This window comes from Salmo trutta, chromosome 12 (assembly GCF_901001165.1).
Source record: "Salmo trutta chromosome 12, fSalTru1.1, whole genome shotgun sequence".
Lineage (NCBI taxonomy): Eukaryota > Metazoa > Chordata > Actinopteri > Salmoniformes > Salmonidae > Salmo > Salmo trutta.
In genome coordinates this window covers 6,017,573-6,041,029 of record NC_042968.1, presented here as the reverse complement: position 1 = coordinate 6,041,029, position 23,457 = coordinate 6,017,573, and the positions used below count along the sequence as shown (strand labels likewise).

Genomic DNA, 23,457 nt, shown 5'->3' with positions numbered 1-23,457 from the left:
TAAGAGCATCTGCTAAATGACGTAAATGTAAAATGTAAATGTAAAGGACAAACCGTGGCTGCCTTACAAGCAATGGGAACCTCCCCAGAGAGGAGAGACAAGTTAAAAAGGTCAGCGATGGGCTTGGTGATTATAGGGGCAGCAACCTTAAAGAAGAATGGGTCTAAACCATCTGACTCAGATTCAAATTTAAGGATTTCCTTTAGCACCTTGGACTTAGTGACCGCCTGCAGGGAGAAACTTTGTAGCGGGGCAGGGGAAAAAGAGGGAGGAGCATCGGGGCTAGTCGCGTTAGAAGGTGTGGGAGATGAGGAAATGTTGGACGGGCAAGGAGGCATGGCTGAGTCAAATAGGAATCCTGACTTAATGAAGTGCTGATTAAAAAGCTCAGCCATGTGCTTCTTGTCAGTAACAACCACATCATCATCTTTAAGGGACATGGGCAGCGGTGAGGAGGAGGGTTTATTCTCCAGGTCTTTAATCGTTTTCCAGAACTTCTTGGGGTTCGACCCACAGAGAGAGAACTGCTCCTTAAAGTAACTAACTTTGGCCTTCTGGGTAGCCTGAGTGCACTTATTTCTCATTTCCCTGAAGGAGAGCCAAACAACCTGAGTATGCGTGTGCCAAGCCTTTCGTCAAATGCAATTCTTGAGGTGGAGTAACTCTACAAGATCATGGTCGAACCAGGGGCTGAACCTGTTTTAAATTCTAATTTTCTTTATGCGGGCGTGTTTTTTAACAATATCACTGAAAATATAAAAAAAGATGGTACAGGCAAATTCCACAGAGGGGATCAAGCTGATTCTAAACCAATTGACAGAGGCCGCTTATTGCCACTTTGAAGACTTATGATTGTCAAACAATTGCTACACGCGCCACTCTCGTGAAAAGCAAAGAGCAGAAGGATAAATTATAAAAATGCTCTCTCTCTTTCTCTCTCTCTACTGCAGCAGTCACGTTCGGATCTATATGGGTCCTTCTGGACAAGTCAGTCAAAATGACACATACCCGATACCCGTGACAATCATATCAGATCCTACCCAGACCCTTGACATTATTTACAATTCTGGATCTCGGGTATTCGGGTACAGGTGGATCTGTGAAGAGCGCTACTCTAGAGCACACACTCACACATCAATATCAACCTGCGTGTAGGACATGTTGTCAGGACATTAGTGCGATTGTCCACACGTCATTTGATATTACACCACCCATTGATGCTGTCTAAAAATAGCCCGCTGAGCGGCTGTTTTGGTTTCTATGATGATTACAGCCATGTCATAATCCGCACTGTCAAACGCTGCGAGGTGGCATTTTCTCATTGGTCTGCACTGTTGAGAGGTACATTTTCAACTGTCTGGACATCCTTGTTTTTAGGGGGGGGGAACAGACAGGGATAGAAGAAGAAAGTGACAGAGGAAGAGAACAATTTAGCCTAAAAAACAACAAGCCGAATGTACTTGAGTTGTTCTGACACTGCCATCACCCAAGGGAACTGAGCCAGCCCTCTTTATCCTCTGGCACTGTGCACTTCACACACACTCTAATGCTCACAAACACACACAATGGAAACACACAAAATCGCACGAAAACACACACACAGACACACAATGCACCCACTCTCACATAAAATCACAAATGAATGCTTGCGCATACACGCACGCGCATACACGCACACGCATACACGCACACGCATGTGCGCGCACACACACAGTGCCTAGCATCTCTCTTGCAGTAAGAGGGTGATGTATTAGAAGTGTCACTTGTCACCACTGGTTTCTGGCTGCCACGAGGACCCAATGTGAATATCACTGGCCAGTGGAAGGTGGAAGAGAGGAGAATAGATGGGAGAGGGGAAAGAGAGAGAGGGTGACAGGCGATAAGGGTGAAGGGAGGGAGATGGGGGAGATGAAATAGACAGCAGTATAGGAGATGGGAGAAAGAGATCTTACTGCCCCTACCACCAGAGCAAACCTTGTGTCTCACACACACACACACACACACACACACACACACACACACACACACACACACACACACACACACACACACACACACACACACACACACACACACTGCCATGCATAGACATTAGGACAGCAGTAATCTAATCTGGCTGTGTTGATGACAGCACAGTGTCTGCAGCCTTCCACCTTATTGAATTGGCAGTGACCTTTGTGGTTTTATTGGTGATTAATGGATTATCTCTGCTTGTCTGTCGGTTGTTTGTTTGTCTGCTGACCACAAAGTCAACGCTAAACCCTGTTGAAAATAAAGCTGTTTGTGTTTGTGTGTGTGTGTGTGTGTGTGTGTGTGTGTGTGTGTGTGTGTGTGTGTGTGTGTGTGTGTGTGTGTGTGTGTGTGTGTGTGTTCGTGTGCGTGTGTATAGGTCTGGAATGGGGCTAGTTCTCCATAGACTCAGTATTGAGGAGGGGAGTGGTGTTCAGGATAAGGTGACCCACTTACCTTCTCTCTCTCTCTTTCTCTCCCATAGCGGACACGCCCATCGAGGAGTTTACTCCCACCCCTGCCTTCCCAGCCCTCCAATATCTGGAGTCGGTGGATGAGGGAGGAGTGGCCTGGCAGGCGGGGCTTAGGACCGGGGACTTCCTCATTGAGGTAAGTGTGTGTGTGCGCGTGCATGCATGTGTGTGCATGTATGCGCTTTTATGTGAGAGTGAGTGCATTGTGTGTCTGTGTGTGTGTGTTATTGTACGATTGTGTGTATCATACTACTATTCACTTCCTGTCCCTAACAGAGTTCTTTCTTCCTGCTGCTAGAAGCAATGAGATTGGTTGTAGAGATCCATTTTGGGATGAGTGAGAGCTGATTGGTGATGATATCTGTTGGCGCTTGAGTTTTGGTTCAACTTGATCTTAGGTCCCTCTTTACAGACTGCTATTTACCTGGTATTTATTTAAAAAGCACAAGCTAGTATGATCATTATGTAATAATAATGTTAGAATTAAATGTGTCTTTGGGATTATTACAACAAGCCCGACTTTGCAGCTTTTGATACCAGGTAGTTACCACTTGTCCTGTTTCTGCTCAATGCTTTGAGTTTTGGAGTGCTTTTGGATCAGACCAGTGATTCCCAAACTCTGGGTCAGGATCCACCACTAAGTTAAGGGTAGTTCCCTGTCTGGTGGCAGATGTGATTGTGTCCAGTAGCATTGGTTTGTTTATTGGTGGTGAAAGGCTTTAGGTGGGTCACAGCCAAGGATGTGGTGGAAAAAAACGACCTCCAGGTAGTGATAGCCAGCTTAGGCTAGCATCACACAATAACATGGCCTTCCTGAGACCTGAAGTACTGTTTTTGTGGGTACTTTTTTGGGGTCTGTTTTTGTGTTCTGTTTTTTTGGGATAGTGCTTATGATGGTGCTGTTTGAGAATTGTTTTGAACATGGTTGTGAATCCCTGTTGGGCTGCGTGCACACTGTATGCGTGTGTAACGAGTGCGAACACTGCAATTGTAATCAGTGCAGTGCTGTGGTTGGGGTTTGTCTTGGCTCGTGCTAAATGGAGCATATCTCCCTCGCTCTCTGCCTCCATCTCTATCTCCTCTCTCTCCCTCACTCCTCTCTCATGAGCTGTTACACACACTGCCCCTATCTTTCCCATCATCTCTCTATTACAGCATCTTAAACACAGATAACCCACTGGGCAAAAACTGGTTGAATCAATGTTATTTCCACATAATTTCAACCCCAAAAATCAATGTGATGATGTTGCAACAATGTGGAAAACTGATTGGATTTGCAAAAAGTCATCAATGTAAGGGCATTTCGTATTTTTTCCACCCAACTTTTAATCTAAACCTTTTTTTTATACGTTGAATTCACTTTAGTTGACAACTCAACCAAATGTAAATCAAACTAGACGTTCAACTGACGTCTGTGCCCAATGGGTACAGCATCCTTGGTCTTTCTTGATGTGAGAGGAACTAGTCATGGTTTAACTCGTCATCATTCTGCAAAGTTGGTATTGAGAGGCCTCCTTTTCAAGCCATGGAGGAAATAGAAGATCAAGACTTTGTAACCCTGGGATTGTACAGAAATATCCTATAGTTGGGAGGGAGAAGGACACGTTTCAAGACTTTACTGCTTACTGAGTTGTATTAAGAGAGAGAGAAAGAGAGGGAGATGAATTTGACAACCGTTTTTCAAGTTCTCATATTTTTTACTGTTGTCAATGATTACTAATTGTTGTTGTCTCTGCTGTTCTGATGTTCTCATCATGTGCTTTTTTTGGTAATGTATGTTCCGGTAACCCTTTCTTCACTTGTCGTACCAATAAAGTTGATTAAATTGTATTGAGATGAGACAGAGTGGGAGGGATCAATCATATAAAGCGTGATAAAGCATGATAAAGCGTGATAAAGCTTGAAACCTGTCTAAGTGTTCTGTCAATGTTATTGAACTTTGTTTCTGACGGGTTAGAGTGTAGGATGACTTGTCTCTGGTCTGTACTGTTTGTCTCTGTTGATGTGACCTTTGCCCCTTTCGTTGTCAGGGTCAAAGGTTAAAGGTGACAGTTTTACTGCAGGCTGCAGAGTTCACCAAGCTGTTTTTGGAGATGAGGGATCTTCTCCCCTCCCCTCTTTTCTCCTCTCCTCTGTTAGACTGTCTGTAATGGCGAGACTCCTTGCTGTTAGAACACTGTTTATGTCTGACCTCTTGTTCCTCAGACACTGCAGTTTTTGGCAAATCTCCCCCAAAATCGAGATTCTATATGGAGTGGGCTGCGCTGCATTACTGTGTCCTTAGCTGATGGGCTGGACTGCATCTTAGATGGCACCGTAAAAATGGCACCGTATGAGTCTTGAACAGTATGCACCATATACCAAAACACACTTTTTATCCCCAAAATGATTTGGCAGTTAAAACTTCCATTTCCTTCCAAGAGGCTGAATGTCTCTAGCCTTTTCAGTCCATACAAACTACGGCTTAGGAGCTAGTGGCTTACTGATGTTAAGTGGAGTGTATGGCCCAAAGTATGGAGCGATTTCAGTGCCAACAGTGCCAATTGTATTTCAATTTCATTTGTTTTAAGATACTGAATTTGAATTTTATATTTTAGAATTTGTAATGCGCAAATTGATTCATTGAATTCATAAATTGAACTTGTATTTCATGATTTGAAGCAAATTTTAATGAATATTGCATTTTTTTATTGAATATTCAAATTCAATATTTATATATTCATTTTCAATATGGTAGATATTGTATTCATTGGCTGTGAATCAAGTTTACAAAATATAATTTCATGTTTATCAAAGTTTCAAATATTCAACTTCTCAGATGTATTCAGATTCAGTTTTTAAATGCAGTTCTCCAAATTCAGATTCAAAACCAGAGACAACATCCTGCTACTTTGCCAGCCAGGAACAGTAGGGGAGAACAGATAGAATCAAATGCTGTTTGTGGTAAACAAAAGCTCCTGGTGGTTTCTGAAACCAATGCCGGAGACTTGAAACTAACAGTAACACATTTCTAACTCAAACGATGTCAAACTAACACGTCTTCCACTCTCAGGCAAGGTTCTCATGACATAAGCATAGATCACCAAACCACACTCTTTTAATGAGTAACCTTGCTGTCACGTTGGTATAAAGGGTCGGGAGACAGGCGCAGGAATGCGTAATAGTTTTTTTTATTACACCCAAATTACACGGCACGGCGACGAAGACCAAACAAACACTATACAAAACACAGGGTTGAAACCCAAACAAAAGAGCAAGGAGTACCTCGAATAAATAACACAAGCGCACGATGATTAACACACGGGACGAGACCCGTAATCATCTGCGCAATCCACAATGGCACGAAAGCCAACACACACAGCACAGGTACACACACGCACCAAAGGACATTGGAACAATAATCGACAGGACAATGGTAATCCAAGGGCACACATATACAATTACTAATCACTGGGAATAGGGGCCAGGTGTGCGTAATGAAAGGAGGGATCCGTGACACTTGCTGGATCTTGAAGATTTGTATTAGTCTAGCAGGTGTGGATCTTCGAAACTCACTCAGGCTAAAGAGTCGTCCCCTGCACAATTGAAGAAGGCTTTTTTCAGTAACATGGTGGGTTGGAATGCTTTAGAAAGGTGATCATGTGTGTTTGTGAGGCAGAGGTCATGAGTTTGAACCTCTGTTTTTGTATTTCTACTTATTAGGGATCCCCATTAGCACTTACATCACACATAAAACAAAATAATAAAACAGTACATCATATAACATTATTACACCACTACATATCTACAATACAAAATGTATAATACCACCACACAACAATATTACAATGTACGTGTGTGTAGAGTGCGTGTGCTAGAGTTTGTGTGCGTATGTGTGTCTGTGTGTGTGTCTCTTCACAGTACCCGCTGTTCCATAAGGTGTATTTTTATCTGTTTTTTTAAATCTGATTCTACTGCTTGTATCAGTGACCTGATGTGGAATAGAGTTCCATGTATTCATGGCTCTATGTAGTACTGTGCGCCTCCCATAGTGTGTTCCGGACTTTGGAATTGTTAAGAGACCTCTGGTGGCATGTTTTGTGGGGTATGTATGGGTGTCCGACAGACAGCTCGGTGCATTCAGTTTGTCAACACTTCTTACAAAAACAAGTAGTGATGAAGTCAATCTCTCCACCACTTTGAGCCATGAGAAATTGACATGCATGTCATTAATGTTACTTCTCCGTACACATTTAAGGGCCAGCCGCGTTGCCCTGTTCTGAGCCAATTGTAAGAGAGGCTTCCATTAAAGAACACCCTCTGTTTTCTGTTAGACAGGTAACTCTTTATCCACAATATAACAGGGGGAGTAAAATCCATTTCACATACGTTTTTCCAGGAGCAGACTATGATCAACTATGAACTGAATCAGGGGGAAGCGGTACTCGTTAAGCAAGCAGTGTGTCTTCCCTTACATTAACTTCCATATAGGCTTCGGCTAAGTTGGCTAACACTGTCTTCTGACATACAGGAGACCTAGTTCAAACCCAGGAGGTCACAAAAGCAAGATTAAATAGGAGGTGGAAAGGCTATGACAGGGCTATTCATCTGTATATTCTTATCGGGGCCAAATTGCGTTTTTTTTGTTTTGTTATCATACTCCCTTCTAACGTGTCCTATGTGGCCTGTGATCATAATAGAGGGGAATAGAAAGGATGTCCGTGTCCAGAGTCTTCACTTTTAAGAATGGGGTCATAGTAGCTTATAGCCAAAACAGTTCAAACGCTAGAGCCAAATTCATAGGAAGAAAATACATTGGCTTCAGAAAGCGCCAGAAGCGGTTTACCACAGAAAGCGTTTGATTCTAACTGTTCTCCACTAGCTTTCCTGGCTGGCAAAGTGCCAGGATGTTGTCTCCGAATTTGAATCTGAATTTGGACACAGATTAGCCATTATACTGACCAGATACTCTTGTGGCTGCTCTAACAATGAAAATACATTTCAGAAAAAATGAAAGGCAGTCGAGCGGAGGCAAGATCAGGGGGGACCATTATAGCCAATGAGAGGGTAGATATATACACATGTGAACAACAGGTGCAGCAGTTTCCCCTAGTTACCACAGCCACAAAGTCAAAATTGCTTTTTGGTTTTAATTTAAGGTTAAGGTTAGGCATAAGGTTAGCAGTGTGGTTACAAATTCTAAATTTTGGAATGAAAATACAATTTATGATGGCACTGAAATCGCTCCATGCAAGCCAAGCATTTTGGGTATACTGTACTGAAAGTGGCTGCCGCAGCAGTGGTGCTGACAGGGCTAAGTAAAATGGTGGTGGTTAGCCCAGATAAAGATTGTTAGCAGATTGCTACAGTACATTGTCATTTCTCAAATGTAGCAGCTTTCTCGCTCTTTCTCTCTCTTCCTCCCTCTCTCGCCCTCTCTCTTCCACTCTAATTCTCCCATAGCAGTCCAGGACACTGAATATGGTACAACACAGTACAGTACAGTTACAGTACAGTACAGTACAGTACAGTACAGTACAGTACAGTACAGTACAGTACAGTACACAGATGTTCTACCTGTATCTATCTGCCCGTGTGTGTTTGAATAGAGATAGAGAGATGGGGAGGAAGACTGTAACGCTCCTCTCTCCCGGGTCAGGAGAGTGCTGTGTGTGACCACTGTATGTATGCAAAGGCAGCTGCTACCCTCAACCCCCAGGTGTGTGTGTGTGTGTGTGTGTGTGTGTGTGTGTGTGTGTGTGTGTGTGTGTGTGTGTGTGTGTGTGTGTGTGTGTGTGTGTGTGTGTGTGTGTGTGTGTGTGTGTGTGTGTGTCAGTCAGATCTCTTCCCCACTAGTGCTACACAAACACAGCTGATACAAATACAAAGTCTCTTACCATAATTCTACCAGTGGACTGATAACACTATGTCTTTTCCAACTTAGTTACAACAAACCAGTAAAGCTAGTCTACGTCATTTTAGCGCATTGCTAATAAACACTTTGCAGTGGGACGTTCTAGCACTGTGAAAATGCTACGTTGCTAGCTAGCTCAGTTCCCTGCTAATATAGCAGTCAACCATGCTTTCCCAACAGACCCCAGGTCTGTGCTCAGTGATATTGATGAGATTACAACCATTGCCCTTGACACAATTATGCCTGAGTGAGTGGCCAATTTTCTCTCTGACAAGCAGTATTGTGATGATAGCCAGAGGGTCTGGAATAGCTAGCGCTGGAACCTGTTAACTTCTAACCTGCATCCACTTAGAGCTATGGATATGCAGTGTTCAGCAGACTATGTTTCGGCCGGGATTAGTGTTACTGTGTGAGGTCAGGTAATAATGTATTTCATGCACAAGCGCAAAACAGCAACCGTAATTTTAGTCCCTTCTGAATCTGCCATGTCATTCATTTTCACATGGTGGGAGAGTTTATTTGTTTATTCAGATTCCCATTAGCTTTTGCCGAAGCGTCAGCTATTCTTCCTGGGGTCCACACAAAAATATAAAATGCGACAAGTAACAAAACACTGGTAGACTAGAACAGTCACACAAATTTAAAATGCAATGATATACAAACAATACAACTAAAGAGTAATGTGTGTAGATTGTGTGTGTTAGAGTGTTTGTGCGTGTCATTTCACAGTCCCTATTGTGCAATGAGACGTTGTTTTAGAAAAAATAAATTAGGGAATTTTGCTGTTGGCAAAAAAATAATTAGAAATGGAAGGGAGTTCCATTCAATCATGGCTCTGTATATATACATTCGTTTTGGACTTGGGGACTGTGAAGAGACCCCTGGTGGCATGTCTTGTGGGATATGTATGGATGTCTGAGCCGTATGTTATTTATAATGCAAACAATCTGGAATTTTCCTCACAGTAATATTTCTCATAAAAACTAGAAGAGAGCAGTTAATCTCTCATCAACCCTCAAGACGGGCATGCATGTTGTTGATGTTGGTTCTGTATGTGCAGGTACGGACATGGTGTGCTCTGTTTTGAGCCAGCTGCAGCTTTGCTAGGTCTTTCTTTGCTGCAATTGACCATATTACAGACAGTAATCAAGATGGGACAAGACCAGAGCCTGAACAATTAGTACAGTTTATTTTTGTCAAAAACGCAGGACATCTTTTTATAACAGACATACCCCTCCCCATCTTCACACCAACTTTGTGAATATGATTTTGTAGTTGTATTTGTATTTATTAGGCAGCAGCTACTCTTCCTGGGGTCCAAACACATTAAGTCACTTACATTACACATAAAACAAAAGATAAAACAGTACATCATATAACATTATTACAACACTACATATCTACCATACAAAATGTCACCATACAACAATTTTACAAAGTACATGTGTGTGGAATGCGTGTGCGTATGTGCGTATGCGTGTGCCCGTACCTGTGTGTATCTCTTCACAGTCAGCGCTGTTCCATAAGGTGTATTATCATTTTTTTGTTGATCTGATTCTTCTGCTTCCATCAGTTACCTGATGTGGAATTGAGTACCATGTAGTCATGGGGATTCTGAAGAGACCACTGGTGGCATGTCTTGTGGTATATGAATGGGTGTCCAAGTTGTGTGCTGCTAGTTTAAACAGACAGCTCGGTGCATTCAGCATGTCAACACTTCTTACAAAAACAAATAGTGATGAAGTCAATCTCTCCTCCACTTTGAGCCAGGAAAGATTGACATGCATATTATTAATGTTAGCTCTCCGTGTACATTTAAGGGCCAACCGTGCTGCCCTGTTCTGAGCCAATTGTAATATTCCAAGGTCCCTCTGTGTGGCACCTGACCACACGACTGAACAGTAGTCCCGGTGCGACAAAACTAGGGCCTGTAGGACCTGCCTTGTTGATGGTGTTGTTAAGAAGGCAGAGCAGAGCTTTATTATGGACAGACTTCTCCCCATCTTAGCTACTGTTGTATCAACATGTATTGACCATGACAATTTCAAATCCAGGGTTACTCCAAGCAGTTTAGTCACTTCAACTTGCTCAATTTCCACATTATTCCACATAGATCAGTTTACTGTTTACACTCCGTCTGCTGTTTTTATGAAATAGTTTCCATTAATTTGTTTTTAACTCCGGTCACAAACTCAGATACCTCCTGCGTCTCGACCTGTTGTTTTGGCCTGATTTTTCCGAAGTTTTATTTTGTTTATTTTTATTTTGTTCATAAGTGTTTGTGTCAACACCTGCTACCAACTAGCCAGCCAGCTAGCTAGATTGCAATGGAGCCCGCTTCGCCTGGAATAGCTAACGAATGTCTCCAGCGCTGTAGAAGCTGTGTTTATTACTCTCTTATCCAGGACAATATTAACAATCCGTAGTTCCAATACAGCAATTGTTTGTTTTTCGGAAGATTACAGGAATGAGGTAGCTATACTTAGCAAGCAAATTTCAGTGCTGTGCGAACTTTTGGGGAAAATGCAAATTGGAACTTTCTCCTTCTCAACTCCTGTGGCTGGACGCTGCTCGGGCCTGATGGATGTATCCCCGCCTTGTTATCTTTCCCTATCCAAATGGCCTGTGCTACCTGGAACTTGCCTGCCGAGGAAGTCGTCTCCATCTGCTTTTCCTACTCCATCTTGTAGTGGAGTAGACAGAGAACAGCAAGAGGATTGTTCTAATCAGTGCTGGTCCCATGACACAAGTCGTGGAAACCGAAGGCAGCGGCATTCTTCTAAGTGGACTGAAGTGTCTGCGAGAGGTTCGGAGCAGATTGACATAAGGGATAGCTTCACCGCACTGGTACCTGATTTTTCTGCGCCTTCATCGCTGGGATTGCCTGTGTCTGTGGCGGCTGTGCTGACTCCAGCAGCGGCTTCGTTGCAGAGTTCGGCTCCTTTCCCTCTCTCTGGAGCTGACGGACAACTGCCTGCTGTGGGACCTATCGCCAGGAGCAGCGGGCATGTGCTATGCTGCTTTTCGCGTGACTGTGAAAGGTTTAACGAATTGTGTGTGATGTAGGAATGGGCTGATTTCTCCGTCCCTTTCTCCGGCCATTGTATTGGGCAGATCAGTGGTGAGAAATGTCTCAGTCCCTGGAGCAAAAACGTTGTGCTATCCAAGACCACGAATACAGGACATCAATAAGCTGTTCCTAATCATTTTAAACAAGCATCAGGAAATTTAGTCTAGCATAGTTCATGTGGGATTCAATTACATTATGAAGGGCAGCTCAGAACAGCTGAAGATGGATTTTAAAGAACTGATTGGGTCTCTGTTTGACACCAACAAACGCCCCATAATATCTGGTCCTGTGCCCTCCCTAAATTGTTGCCTTGAATGTTTAAGCAGACTATTATCCCTCCATGGCTACGAGACTATTGTAGCTCTGTGGTTGTGACATTTATTGACAATTTTGATACCTTCTGGAAACAAAGCTCATTTTATAAGGAGGATGGGATCCACCCAAATCATTTGGAGGATGGGATCACCTAATTTATGTTCCCCTAACTCTATGCAGTAATCATGTGCCTATGAACCAAAGTTATACTGTTAGCACTGAGGCGGTGTGCCCTAGTAGGAAGTGTGTGCAGCTCACCCTGCACTAACATAAATAACACGAGCATGTGTGCTTCTGCTCAGCTTCTCAGTAAAGCAATGAAAACTGTCAAGCATTCCAGAAAAGTGTTAAAAATAGCCCACGTTAACATATGTAGCTTAAGAAACAAGGTTCATGAAATCAATAATTTGCTATTTACAGATGACATTCATCTTCTGACATTTCTGAAACTCACTTAGATAACACCTTTGATAATACAGTGGTAGCAATACATGGTTATAAGATCTACAGAAAATACAGAAATGCCAAAGGTGGAGGTGTGACCGTTTATATTTAGAACCACATTCCTGTAAAGCTTAGAGAGGGTCTCATGATAAGGACTGTTGAAGTAATATGGCTACAGGTTCATCTGCCTTACTTAAAGCCCATTCTGGTGGGAAGCTGCTATAGACACCAAGTGCTAACAGTCAGTATCTGGATAACGTGTGAAATGCTTGATAATGTATGTGATACCAAGAGAGAGGTATGTTTTCTTGCCGATTTAAATATTGACTGGCTTTCATCAAGCTGCCCATTCAAGAAAAAGTTTCATGATTCATATATACATTTCTTGAATCTTGTTTCTTAGACTACACATGTTAATGTGCGCTGTTTTTAGCACTTTTCTGGGATGCTTGATTGTTTTTATAGCTTTACTGGGAAGCTTAGCAGAAGTAGATATTCTCATGTTATTTATGTTTGAGCTGATAGTGCAGGCTGAGCTGCACACATTGGACTTTCTACTAGGGCACACCTCCTCAGTGCTAACAGTATAACTCTGGTTCATAGGCACATGATTACTGCATACAATAGCTGAAGGATCAACAGAGGCATTCAGGGCAGTTAGAGGGGCATACATTAGGTTACTTACATTGTGTCTGCCAACGCCCCAGGGATAATGTACATTTGCTGCAGAATTATGACACCTCAGCAACACAATGGTAGGGATTAACTGAGTTGGGCTTCGGTCATTGATAAGTCCAGGAGTCAAGAGGATTCAGCTGGACTCCATCATTCCTGTAGAGCATCTTCTGTTTCCAGAAAGTGTCAAAGTTATCTGTAAAAGTGATTCCAACAGAGCTACTGCAATCTTTTAGCCATGCGTGTAATGCCAGTAGCCTGAATCTTTCACACTCGCGGCCTAACGATGGTACCAGACCAAAAATAATTGGCCGCTTTTTGGAATCTTTCAGCGCTAGAATCAGCTCTTTAAAATTAATTTTCAGAAGTTCCGAGCTAGCCCTCCTAATGTCGTTTGACACCACATGGACTACGACAGCGTCAACTCCCGGGAGCTGTCGTAGAATGGTCGGAAGCAGACTTTTAATGTCCTGTACTCATGCTCCAGGATATCGCAGGGTTTTTGCCCCGGGAACCATTGTGTTTCTTACCATAGAACTCGAGATGACGACAGCTGGTGCAATGGCTAAGGAGGTCTGGCCATTCTTTTGCCTCGAGTTGTTTTGCAAAAGTATTTATTACCTTTTAGTTTTATGTGTGGCGTAAACACAACCAGTCACAATGTTTTAATCTGATTAGGCTACTTCAAAGTCTTCTGTAGGCCACCTGCACACGTTCGTCCACTCCACTAATTCCAGCATCCAAACTGTACATTTGATGAATGGAAAGAGACATGTTACAAAAAAAATGTTTAATGGCATTCAGAGAATGTCAAGCCAAGTCTTCGATAATGGGTACAAGGTAAGGAGGGATGTATTTTCTGTTTGTCAGGAATGACATACTCTTTGATTGTGATGTTGAAAACACAAATCATGATGTTGAAGTGCCTGAAGTCGCTAATCAGTATGCAGTTATGCTTTGCTTATTGGTTGTGTGGAGCATTGGCACAGGAACCTGTTGGTGGAAAATTCATTGCATATATTTTATATAATTATAAATATAGCATAAACATTTTGAGAATCTGATTTCCCCCTAGCTGATCATTGTCTGCAGCCAGCTCTAATTGTAGTGTAATGACACAGGCAGGGAGAGTGAGCTCGTCTGTTGTGGTCAGAGAACCCTCTACCTTCTGGCCCGTGCCACAAAAGCATGCTGAAGTGGTTAAGTCTATATACACATTTATTTTAGCATTTATTTATTGTTATTTTTGTTATTAACATACATTTTTTTATTAATTCAATGGGGGGGTGCATATACAGAGTTTAACAGGCGATGCACCTAGTTTGGGTAATAACATAGGAACCAATTGATGCTTAAATCTAAGTGCTATGTTTTTTGCCCGTTGCCTCATTCACGCGGCAATATGACACTTTGTTATATATTAACTTTTCCAGTGCCTATTTCTCTTTTAAAATATTAATCCAATATTAATGAGCCAATGTATTTATAAACTGACTGTCACGGTTGTCGTCGGTGAATGAGGACCAAAATGCAGCAGGTACGTGTATGCTCATTTTGACTTTTATTTAACAATCAAAAGAACACTCCAAAACAAACAAACCACGAAAACGAACGAACAACAAAACAGTCTGGCAAAGCCTAGGGCTGAACACAGAACAATCACCCACAAATCACAAACAAACACACCCTTATATATGGGACTCTCAATCAAAGGCAGATAGACAACACCTGCCTTCAACTGAGAGTCCCAACCCCAATTAACCAATATAGAAACACACTCACCAGACTAGACATAGAAATACATAAACATAGACTATAAACCAAAACCCCGGAAATACTAAATCAAACACCCCCTTTGAACAAACACACCACCCTGAACCACATAAAACAAATACCCTCTGTCACGCCCTGACCAAACTACAAAACAATTAACCTTATATACTGGCCAGGACGTGACACTGACAAATATGTCAATGAATTAAATGTCTGCATGCAGTTCATAGTTATTATTGATATTATTTCGACTTTCTCCAAACTGAAAGCCAATATTAAGTTATCCCTAGACAAGTTGAAATATCTTCACGCCTAGAACAGCCTCCATGCTTCCGTTATAATGGTCAGTTACGACCGACCGGCTCGATTAGGTCTTATGTAGCTACATTTGAAATTGTGTTTTTTACAATGGATAAAAGTAGAGACTCAGAGCTAGAAAATTGTTTATCATACACTACAGTTGAGGAACAATAGGAAAGGAATTCTGCTTTGAAAGTTGATAAACTTGTAACCCCACTTTTGAGAAAATTGGCCTTTTTGGAACACCGCCTGGAGAGCTCCTCTTTGTCTACACCCATTCAGCATTGTTCACACCCTCTTAAGCCTTAGCCCCACCCATCTCTTTATGTATTCACATGTGAGGCCATGTGTTAAACAGTGAATATGGTCGTGTACTAAGCAACCAAAGATTTCAAGACTAAAGGCTGGTTTATACTACGTCTATTGACATGTCTGTATACAGTTGTCATTCGTTATTACTTACAAGTTAAATGGCTTGCTAATTACAGAAAATAGAGTGTGAAGAAACAAAAGAAGGGCATTCTACCAGAGAATTTTAAAACTGTCTCATTTGCCTAACATTACATCCATATTTGAGTTTGGTGCAGATCATGTTGTTCTTCACATTACTGTCTCTGGTAAACACACACTATATCAAATAAAATCAAACGTTTATTTGTCACATGCACAGGATACAGGAGGTGTAAACGGTACTGTGAAATGGTTACTTGCATAGTGTAGTCTTTTGTTTAGACATGTAGCTAGCTATCTAAACAATGAACCATAATCCCAACTCATAATGTTACTACCCTGCATGAATCTACAGGTAGCTAAAGCTAACCAACTAGGTTCAATGTTGGCTATCTATCTAACATTAGGGTATAACTATCAATGCAAATGGCTCTGAGATACAAATAGTATTACTACACAGATCATACACGTAACGTTAGCTAGCGGGTCAGCCAGCTAACGTTAGCTAGCTAGCTAACAGTACACTTTAACTTGCAATGAAAACAACTTTCTGACAAATTTATAAACGTAAAATATCTGAAAATGTAGCTAGCTAGGCTCTCTTACCCGTATACATGGATGAACGCTTCTCCCTTTCTGTTAGGATGCCATGGTTGCCCTTAGTTTGAAGATGTGATCCGGAGACAGATGTTTTATACAACAGCCTTCTCTGTTCTCTTTTCGACTCCCTCCGCATTTGCAATCAAACGCCTGAATTTTCTCAATTTCCTTAGCTATCATACTCTGCTTCCACTGAGCATTCCACTGATTTCAAAATTCTGTCCTCCAGAAAGTGGAGAGCTATCTTTCAAAAGAATCTGCATTAGAAAGGATTACCTACACATACTGAGTAGCTCATTATAGACAGAAGTGTGCTACATGGCAGACCAATTCGAAGTCATCTCTTGGCATGTCCAGCCCATCCATTATCTCAGCCAATAATGGCTAGCAGGAAAGTTCCTGACTTTTTCCGTGGCTAAACCAACTAGGCTTGTAATTTAACAATTTTATTCATATTTACAGATGGCATACAAGTTTGTTATTAAGGCTCATGAAAGTTCAAAATGAAATCAAATTTTATTTGTCACATACACATGGTTAGCAGATGTTAATGCGAGTGTAGCGAAATGCTTGTGCTTCTAGTTCCGACCATGCAGTAATATCTAACAAGTAATCTAACCTAACAATTTCACAACAACTACCTTATACACACAAGTGTAAAGGAATGAATAAGAATATGTACATAAAAATATATGAATGAGTGATGGCCGAACGGCATAGGCAAGATGCAGTAGATGGTATAGAGTACAGTACTGTAATTTCCGGACTTTTGAGCGCACCTGAATATAAGCCGCACCCACTGAATTAAAACATTTTTTTTATTTTGAACATAAATAAGCCGCACATGTCTATAAGCCGCAGGTGCCTACCGGTACATTGAAACAAATGAACTTTACACAGGCTTTAGCGAAACACGGCTTGTAACAAAAATAAATAGGCTTTAACGAAACATGGCTTGTAACAAAAATAAATAGGCTTTAACGAAACACGGCTTGTAACAAAAATAAATAGGCTTTAATGAAACACGGCTTGTAACAAAAAATTAAAAATTAGCAGTAAGCTTTAGTTGTCTTTTTGCACTGAGTCAATTCCTCACGCTGCTGTTTCCAACGTCTTATCATCGACTCATTAAGACCAAGCTCCCGTGCAGCAGCTCTATTTCCTTTTCCAACAGCCAGATCAATCGCCTTCAACTTGAAAGCTGCATCATATGCATTTCTCCGTGTCTTTGCCATGATGAGGGTGTCAAAATGACTACCGTAATCAGAATGATGGGAAGTTTGAGAGCGCTCGATTTAATCTAACAGTAAACAAAAAAGTTGTTTGACCTTAACCCGTTCGGCAATTTCATTGGTCTAATGAAAGCTTCATGCCGCCAAAAAACTGAGCACGTCACAGAATGTGTTTTTTTTTGAAAAAAAAAATTGAAAGCGGGAAAAATCCATATATTAGCCGCGTCATTGTTTAAGCCGCGAGGTTCAAAGCGTGGGAAAAAAGTTGCGGCTTATAGTCCGGAAATTACGGTATGTACATATGAGATGAGTAATGTAGGGTATGTAAACATTATATAAAGTGGCATTGTTTAAAGTGGCTAGTGTTACATTTATTATTATTTATTTATTAGTGATACAATTTTTCCTTTATTAAAGTGGCTAGAGTTGAGTCAGTATGTTGGCAGCAGCCACTCAATGTTAGTGATGGCTGTTTAACAGTCTGATGGCCTTGAGATAGAAGTTCACAAGTTCACATGTTCCAGAAGACATTTCTGCCAACAAAAAAATATATATTATTTACCTTATTTTTTTACGTTCACATGCCTCTCCTGTGAATTAGTGATGTGCGACATACGCCTAGTTTCCTAAAATGAGTCACAATTTTGAATAAGATAAAAACAAGAATTACAGGGGGCAGTTTGGTAAAACTAATCCCATCTGAATTGTCCACTGGAAAAACTAACACGCTTGCGTAATAATTACTTAACTGACGTTCTATAGTAATATAAGTCCCGTGCAAATGGGGTTTTAGTTGCAACACAATGTACTTTTTTTTACCAACCTTGTGGTAAGGTTTGAGGACTTAAATGACACGGACACTCCAGGAAATGTATTTGCTAAATTAGGTCATATTGGACTCTTTAGACAAGAGCTCTGTTAAAGCTCAAATTCTGTTGAAGATGCTGTATAAAAAACAAGAAACCATATGACTTAAACGGTATCAACAGGAGAAACCATTTAAAATTCCTGCCCGTCCCAGCTCAAGACAGATGGCCCGAACAGACACAGGATGTGTGTCTACACTCGCCATTTAGAAGGCCAATCAGGCGGGCTTGTAGCTTCCCTGCCGAAGCACAGGGGTGTAAAATGAACACAGGTTCTCTTCGTTACCCAGGGTGCACCTGGAGCAGTGGTTAGCCAATCCATGCCTTTAGGCAGCTCTCCTACTGAGGAGATTGAGACTACAAAGGTTTTCTCACAGCTGGCTAACTCTCTCACACACACACACACACACACACACACACACACACACACACACACACACACACACACACACACACACACACACACACACACACACACACACACACACGCGCACACACACAAGGTTAAAAAAATAATCAGGTGAATCTAGTATTTAGCGCTTAGCATTGGGTCAAATCTTGGTTGTTTGGACAACAACATTGATAGACACAAGCTGCGGTTCAGCTAGAGTATTTGAACCTGGGTTATGGGAATGGCATAGTTGTGTTAATGTTGACAAAAATGTTGTGCTCTTTATTGCCAGACATGAAAAGGGTTGTGTTTGGATGCGTTTCATCCCCTCCCTATATGGCTATTCACTTAAAATGGGCATAGTACAGGTATTCCAGACTTGTTACTCCCTCACTAATATTCAAATTAGTGTTAGCCGGCTAATGTATTGATCTCTGTGAAACCCAATCCTGGTCTAGAGTCTTCTGGCCCACTGGTCTCTCCCAGGGTAACTGTTAGTTGTTGCGGTATGTGGTTTTAATGTGGTGAGTTACACTCCCCTTCCATTACACATATCAATACTGTAGCTCTCTTCCCTAGAGTCACACACACGCTTGCATGCACGTGCGCACACACTCACTCACACACAGTACACACACACAGTCTTAAAATAGCATCGGGAGTGGATACGATCGTAGCACATAAATAATTTAGTCACACAGATACAATCAAGATCCCGCATGAACACATTGCTGCTGTGGGAACTCCTTTCATCTTCTTCAAAAAGGCACCAAAACAAAACACACACTGTCAAAACCTGGAGTAATAATAAAATGTTAGGATGGCTGTCGTACTGCGAGAGATTAAATGGGTTACATTTGTGAAAACACCACAGATGGAAAAACACAGAATGTCAACCCAACCCCTTTAATAATAAATGGTACTTGCCTTTTTTCATACAGCAACACCGCACTCCCACTTAGAAAGGTTATGCAGGGCAACGGTCATCTAGCAACCATCGGCGCATTGTGCCTGCTTGCATAATGCTGATGATAATGATGCACGCGGAGGGAGAAGCCTTCTGAACATGTGCGTCAGAGAGACACTCGGTCATCGGCAGAGAGCGCAGGAATCAAACCTTATTGGTCAGGTCTGAAACCCTGGGCTCAGAGGAAGGAAATAAAGGCGGAGTAGACCAATGTTATGTCACATCAGTCCAAACCTTGTTTGTTGTGTATCACTACACCCTTTATTCAGAGGAGGTTGTGGGCACCTTAATTGGGGAGAACGGGCTTGTGTTAATGCTGGAGCGGGATGAGTAGAATAGTATCAAATACATCAGATGGCTTCCAGGTGTTTCCATTTGCTCCGTTCTGGCCATTATTATGAGCCGTTCTCCCCTCAGCAGCCTCCACTGCTTTTATTATAGATCATTTAAATGTTGGCTGATAGTTCATTAACTTATTATCATTACAGAAGCTATGGTCTTCGCTTTGGTAGCTGATATGATGCATTTTAATGGATAAGTATAAATCTGTAAGAATTATAAAGCATTGGTTAAAATCCATTATATTACAGGCATCCTGGTGTATAGTGTAATGCAACTACAATGATTCAGCCTCATCACCCTTATCATGATGTTCCTTTCTCAAGAATATTCGAAATCATCCAGTTTATGTGTGTGTAAAATGTGTGTGCGTGTGCGTGTGCGTGCGTGCGTGAGTGTGTGTGTGTGTGTACTCATCCTTTGATAGTTCCGTGCTCAGCAGCATGATTCATCAGAATCCAGATTCTTCTAGCTGGAGTTGTGCGTCATCACTACAAGCACACTCATTCAGACACAGAAGGATTCACCATAAATACACAAACAAATACACCACGATGCGTACTCACCAAACATTTACACACACACATCATTTCTCTGCCTTAGGCACACAAACACACACAGTCAAACACACAATGATGCACTCACACACTCTGGAAAGCAGGTAACGTTTAATGAGCCTACTTTGAAGTCTCCCTGTTCCCACTTTCATCAAGGGAATACACACAAACACACACCACAAGATAAGAGGCTGTGCTTCTAATCTTCCACAAATGTACAGCCCCTCCATTATGGGTTTAACAAGTAACCTGCCTGCGTTCAACATAAAAGCCCCTCTTACACAACACACTCATATATTCACACACTCTCTCTCTCTTTAAAATAATACATTTAATGAAATCTCTGGATCTCAATGTCTCTCTCTCTCTGTCTCCCCGGACTCACTGTCTCTCTCTGTCTCTGTCTCCCCGGACTCACTGTCTCTCTCTCTCTCTCTCTCTGTCTCTGTCTCCCCGGACTCACTGTCTCTCTCTCTCTCTCTCTGTCTCTGTCTCCCCGGACTCACTGTCTCTCTCTGTCTCTGTCTCCCCGGACTCACTGTCTCTCTCTGTCTCCCCGGACTCACTGTCTCTCTCTCTGTCTCTGTCTCCCCGGACTCACTGTCTCTCTCTCTCTCTGTCTCTGTCTCCCCGATCTCTCCCTCGCTCTCTCTCACTCACTCACTCACTCACTCACTCACTCACTCACTCACTCACTCACTCACACACACACACACTCACACACATCACAAACACACACTGCTCTCGCACTTGTTATCCAAAGACAGTTCTGTAGTGTGTATGCTTTTCTGTACACTCTCATTGACGATGGTCTGTGCCCCTGGTCCTGTAATAAGGGAGATAACATTAGTGTGAATAGACTTTGTGTTTGGTTCATCTTTGAATGGGCATGACCTTTCTTATCTGCAGGACAACCAACTTCCTCATAATGATCACTTAAAGGCAAAGTTCAGGATTTTACAACTTAATGTTAGATGGTTCCTCACTCTGAAAGTAGTCTATGGGCTAAGATAAACTGTTATGGTTCGGTTTTATTTAACACTAGAACGAGTGTGCTTCAAGGGACCTCCCTTCAAGCTAATGAGCAGTCATTCTGACTGCAACATCTAACAGTGTAATTAATAAATGTCATATATGCTATCCCAAAAATAATAATTTGGTTGTGTTTATGAATGTCCAAAAATTAGAAGAATACCAAAAATTATAATTAATATAACATAAATGCTGATGTAGTTTTTTTTCTTGAGATGTAGGGTCTACTCTCTCAGTGATAACATTTTGTGCTGATAATTGGCCTGTAGCATTGTCACCAGCTTGTTCCATCCAAATGGTGCTGTCCCTTCCTCTCTCCTCTCTCACGGTTTCATTTGGTGGTGGTGCGGGCACTGGCTCAGTGCGCACCGTTATGGCTTTTTTGTGCTTAAGCCTCAGCAGTGTAGGTTTAGGCTGAGGCTCAGAATCAGAAAAATAATCATCAGAGATGTCATGATTCATTTATTCTCCACCATCTGAGTCGTTTTCATTCAGATATTTTACAACGTGCAGCATGGGCACCCATTCGTCTTGGTCTTTTGCTATTGTAAATTATGCATGCTCTCACTGTGTACTCCAAATAGGCCAGAGTAGACTGATAAGACTGCTGGAATTCAGTTGACTGATACAGGGTACCTACCATTTTGAGATTTGAATTTTTTTAATATTTGTTTTATTTCCCCTTTATTTAACCAGGTAGGCCAGTTGAGAACAAGTTCTCAAATTGCGTGAGGATGTAAGGCAATAAATAGGCCATAGTAGCGAAGTAATTACAATTTAGCAAATTCACACTGGAGTGATAGATGTGCAGATGATGATGTGCAAGTAGAAATACTGGTGTGCAAGAAAGCAAAAAAGTTAACAAAAACAATATGGGGATGAGGTTGGTAGATTGGATGGGCTATTTACAGATGGGCTGTGTCCAGCTGCAGCGATCGGTAAGCTGCTCAGATAGCTGATGCTTAAAGTTAGTGAGGGAGATATGTCTCCAACTTCAGCGATTTTTGCAATTCGTTCCAGTCATTGGCAGCAAAGAACTAGAAGGAAAGACGGCCAAAGCAGGTGTTGGCTTTGGGGATGAACAGAGAGGTATACCTGCTGGAGCGCGTGCTACGGGTGGGTGTTATGGTGACCAGTGAGCTGAGATAAGGCGCAGCTTTACCTAGCAAAAACTTATAGATGACCTGGAGCCAGTGGGTCTGGCGACGAATATGTAGCAAGGGCCAGCCAACGAGAGCATACAGGGTGCAGTGGTGGGTAGTATATGGGGCTTTGGTGACAAAACGGATGGCACTGTGATAGACTGCATCCAGTTTGCTGAGTAGAGTGTTGGAGGCTATTTTGTAAATGACATCGCCGAAGTTGAGGATCGGTAGGATAGTCAGTTTTACGAGGGAATGTTTGGCAGCGTGAGTGAAGGAGGCTTTGTTGCGAAATAGGAAGCCGATTCTAGATTTCATTTTGGATTGGAGATGTTTAATATGAGTCTGGAAGGAAAGTTTACAGTCTAGCCAGACACCTTGGTATTTGTAGTTGTCCACATATTCTAAGTCAGAACCGTCCAGAGAAGTGATGCTAGTCGGGCGGGCGGGTGCGGGCAGCGATCGGTTGAAAAGCATGCATTTAGTTTTACTAGTGTTTACTAGTTGGAGGCCACGAAAGGAGTGTTGTATGGCATTGACGCTCGTTTAGAGGTTTGTTAACACAGTGTCCAAAGAAGGGCCAGATGTATACAGAATGGTGTCGTCTGCGTAGAGGTGGATCAGGGAATCACCCGCAGCAAGAACAACATCGTTGATATATACAGAGAAAAGAGTCGGCCCGAGAATTGAACCCTGTGGTACCCCATAGAGACTGCCAGAGGTACGGACAACAGGCCCTTCGATTTGACACACTGAACTCTGTCTGAGAAGTAGTTGGTGAACCAGGCGAGGCAGTCATTTGAGAAACCAAGGCTGTTGAGTCTGCCTATAAGAATGTGGTGATTGACAGAGTCGAAAGCCTTGGCCTGGTCGATGAAGACGGCTGCACAGTACTGTCTTTTATCGATGGCGGTTATGATACCGTTTA

General features: G+C 42.1%; 1 protein-coding gene across 1 annotated transcript in view; it reads left to right on the top strand.

Moving 5' to 3' along the window:
* The window catches only part of LOC115202831 (SH3 and multiple ankyrin repeat domains protein 2), a 246,326-nt gene that overhangs the window by 187,385 nt on the left and 35,484 nt on the right, over positions 1-23,457 (top strand). Inside the window, exon 16 of the mRNA XM_029766886.1 lies at positions 2,495-2,619. Within this exon, the coding sequence (XP_029622746.1) occupies positions 2,495-2,619 (125 nt within the window). The remainder of the gene's footprint in view (positions 1-2,494; positions 2,620-23,457) is intronic.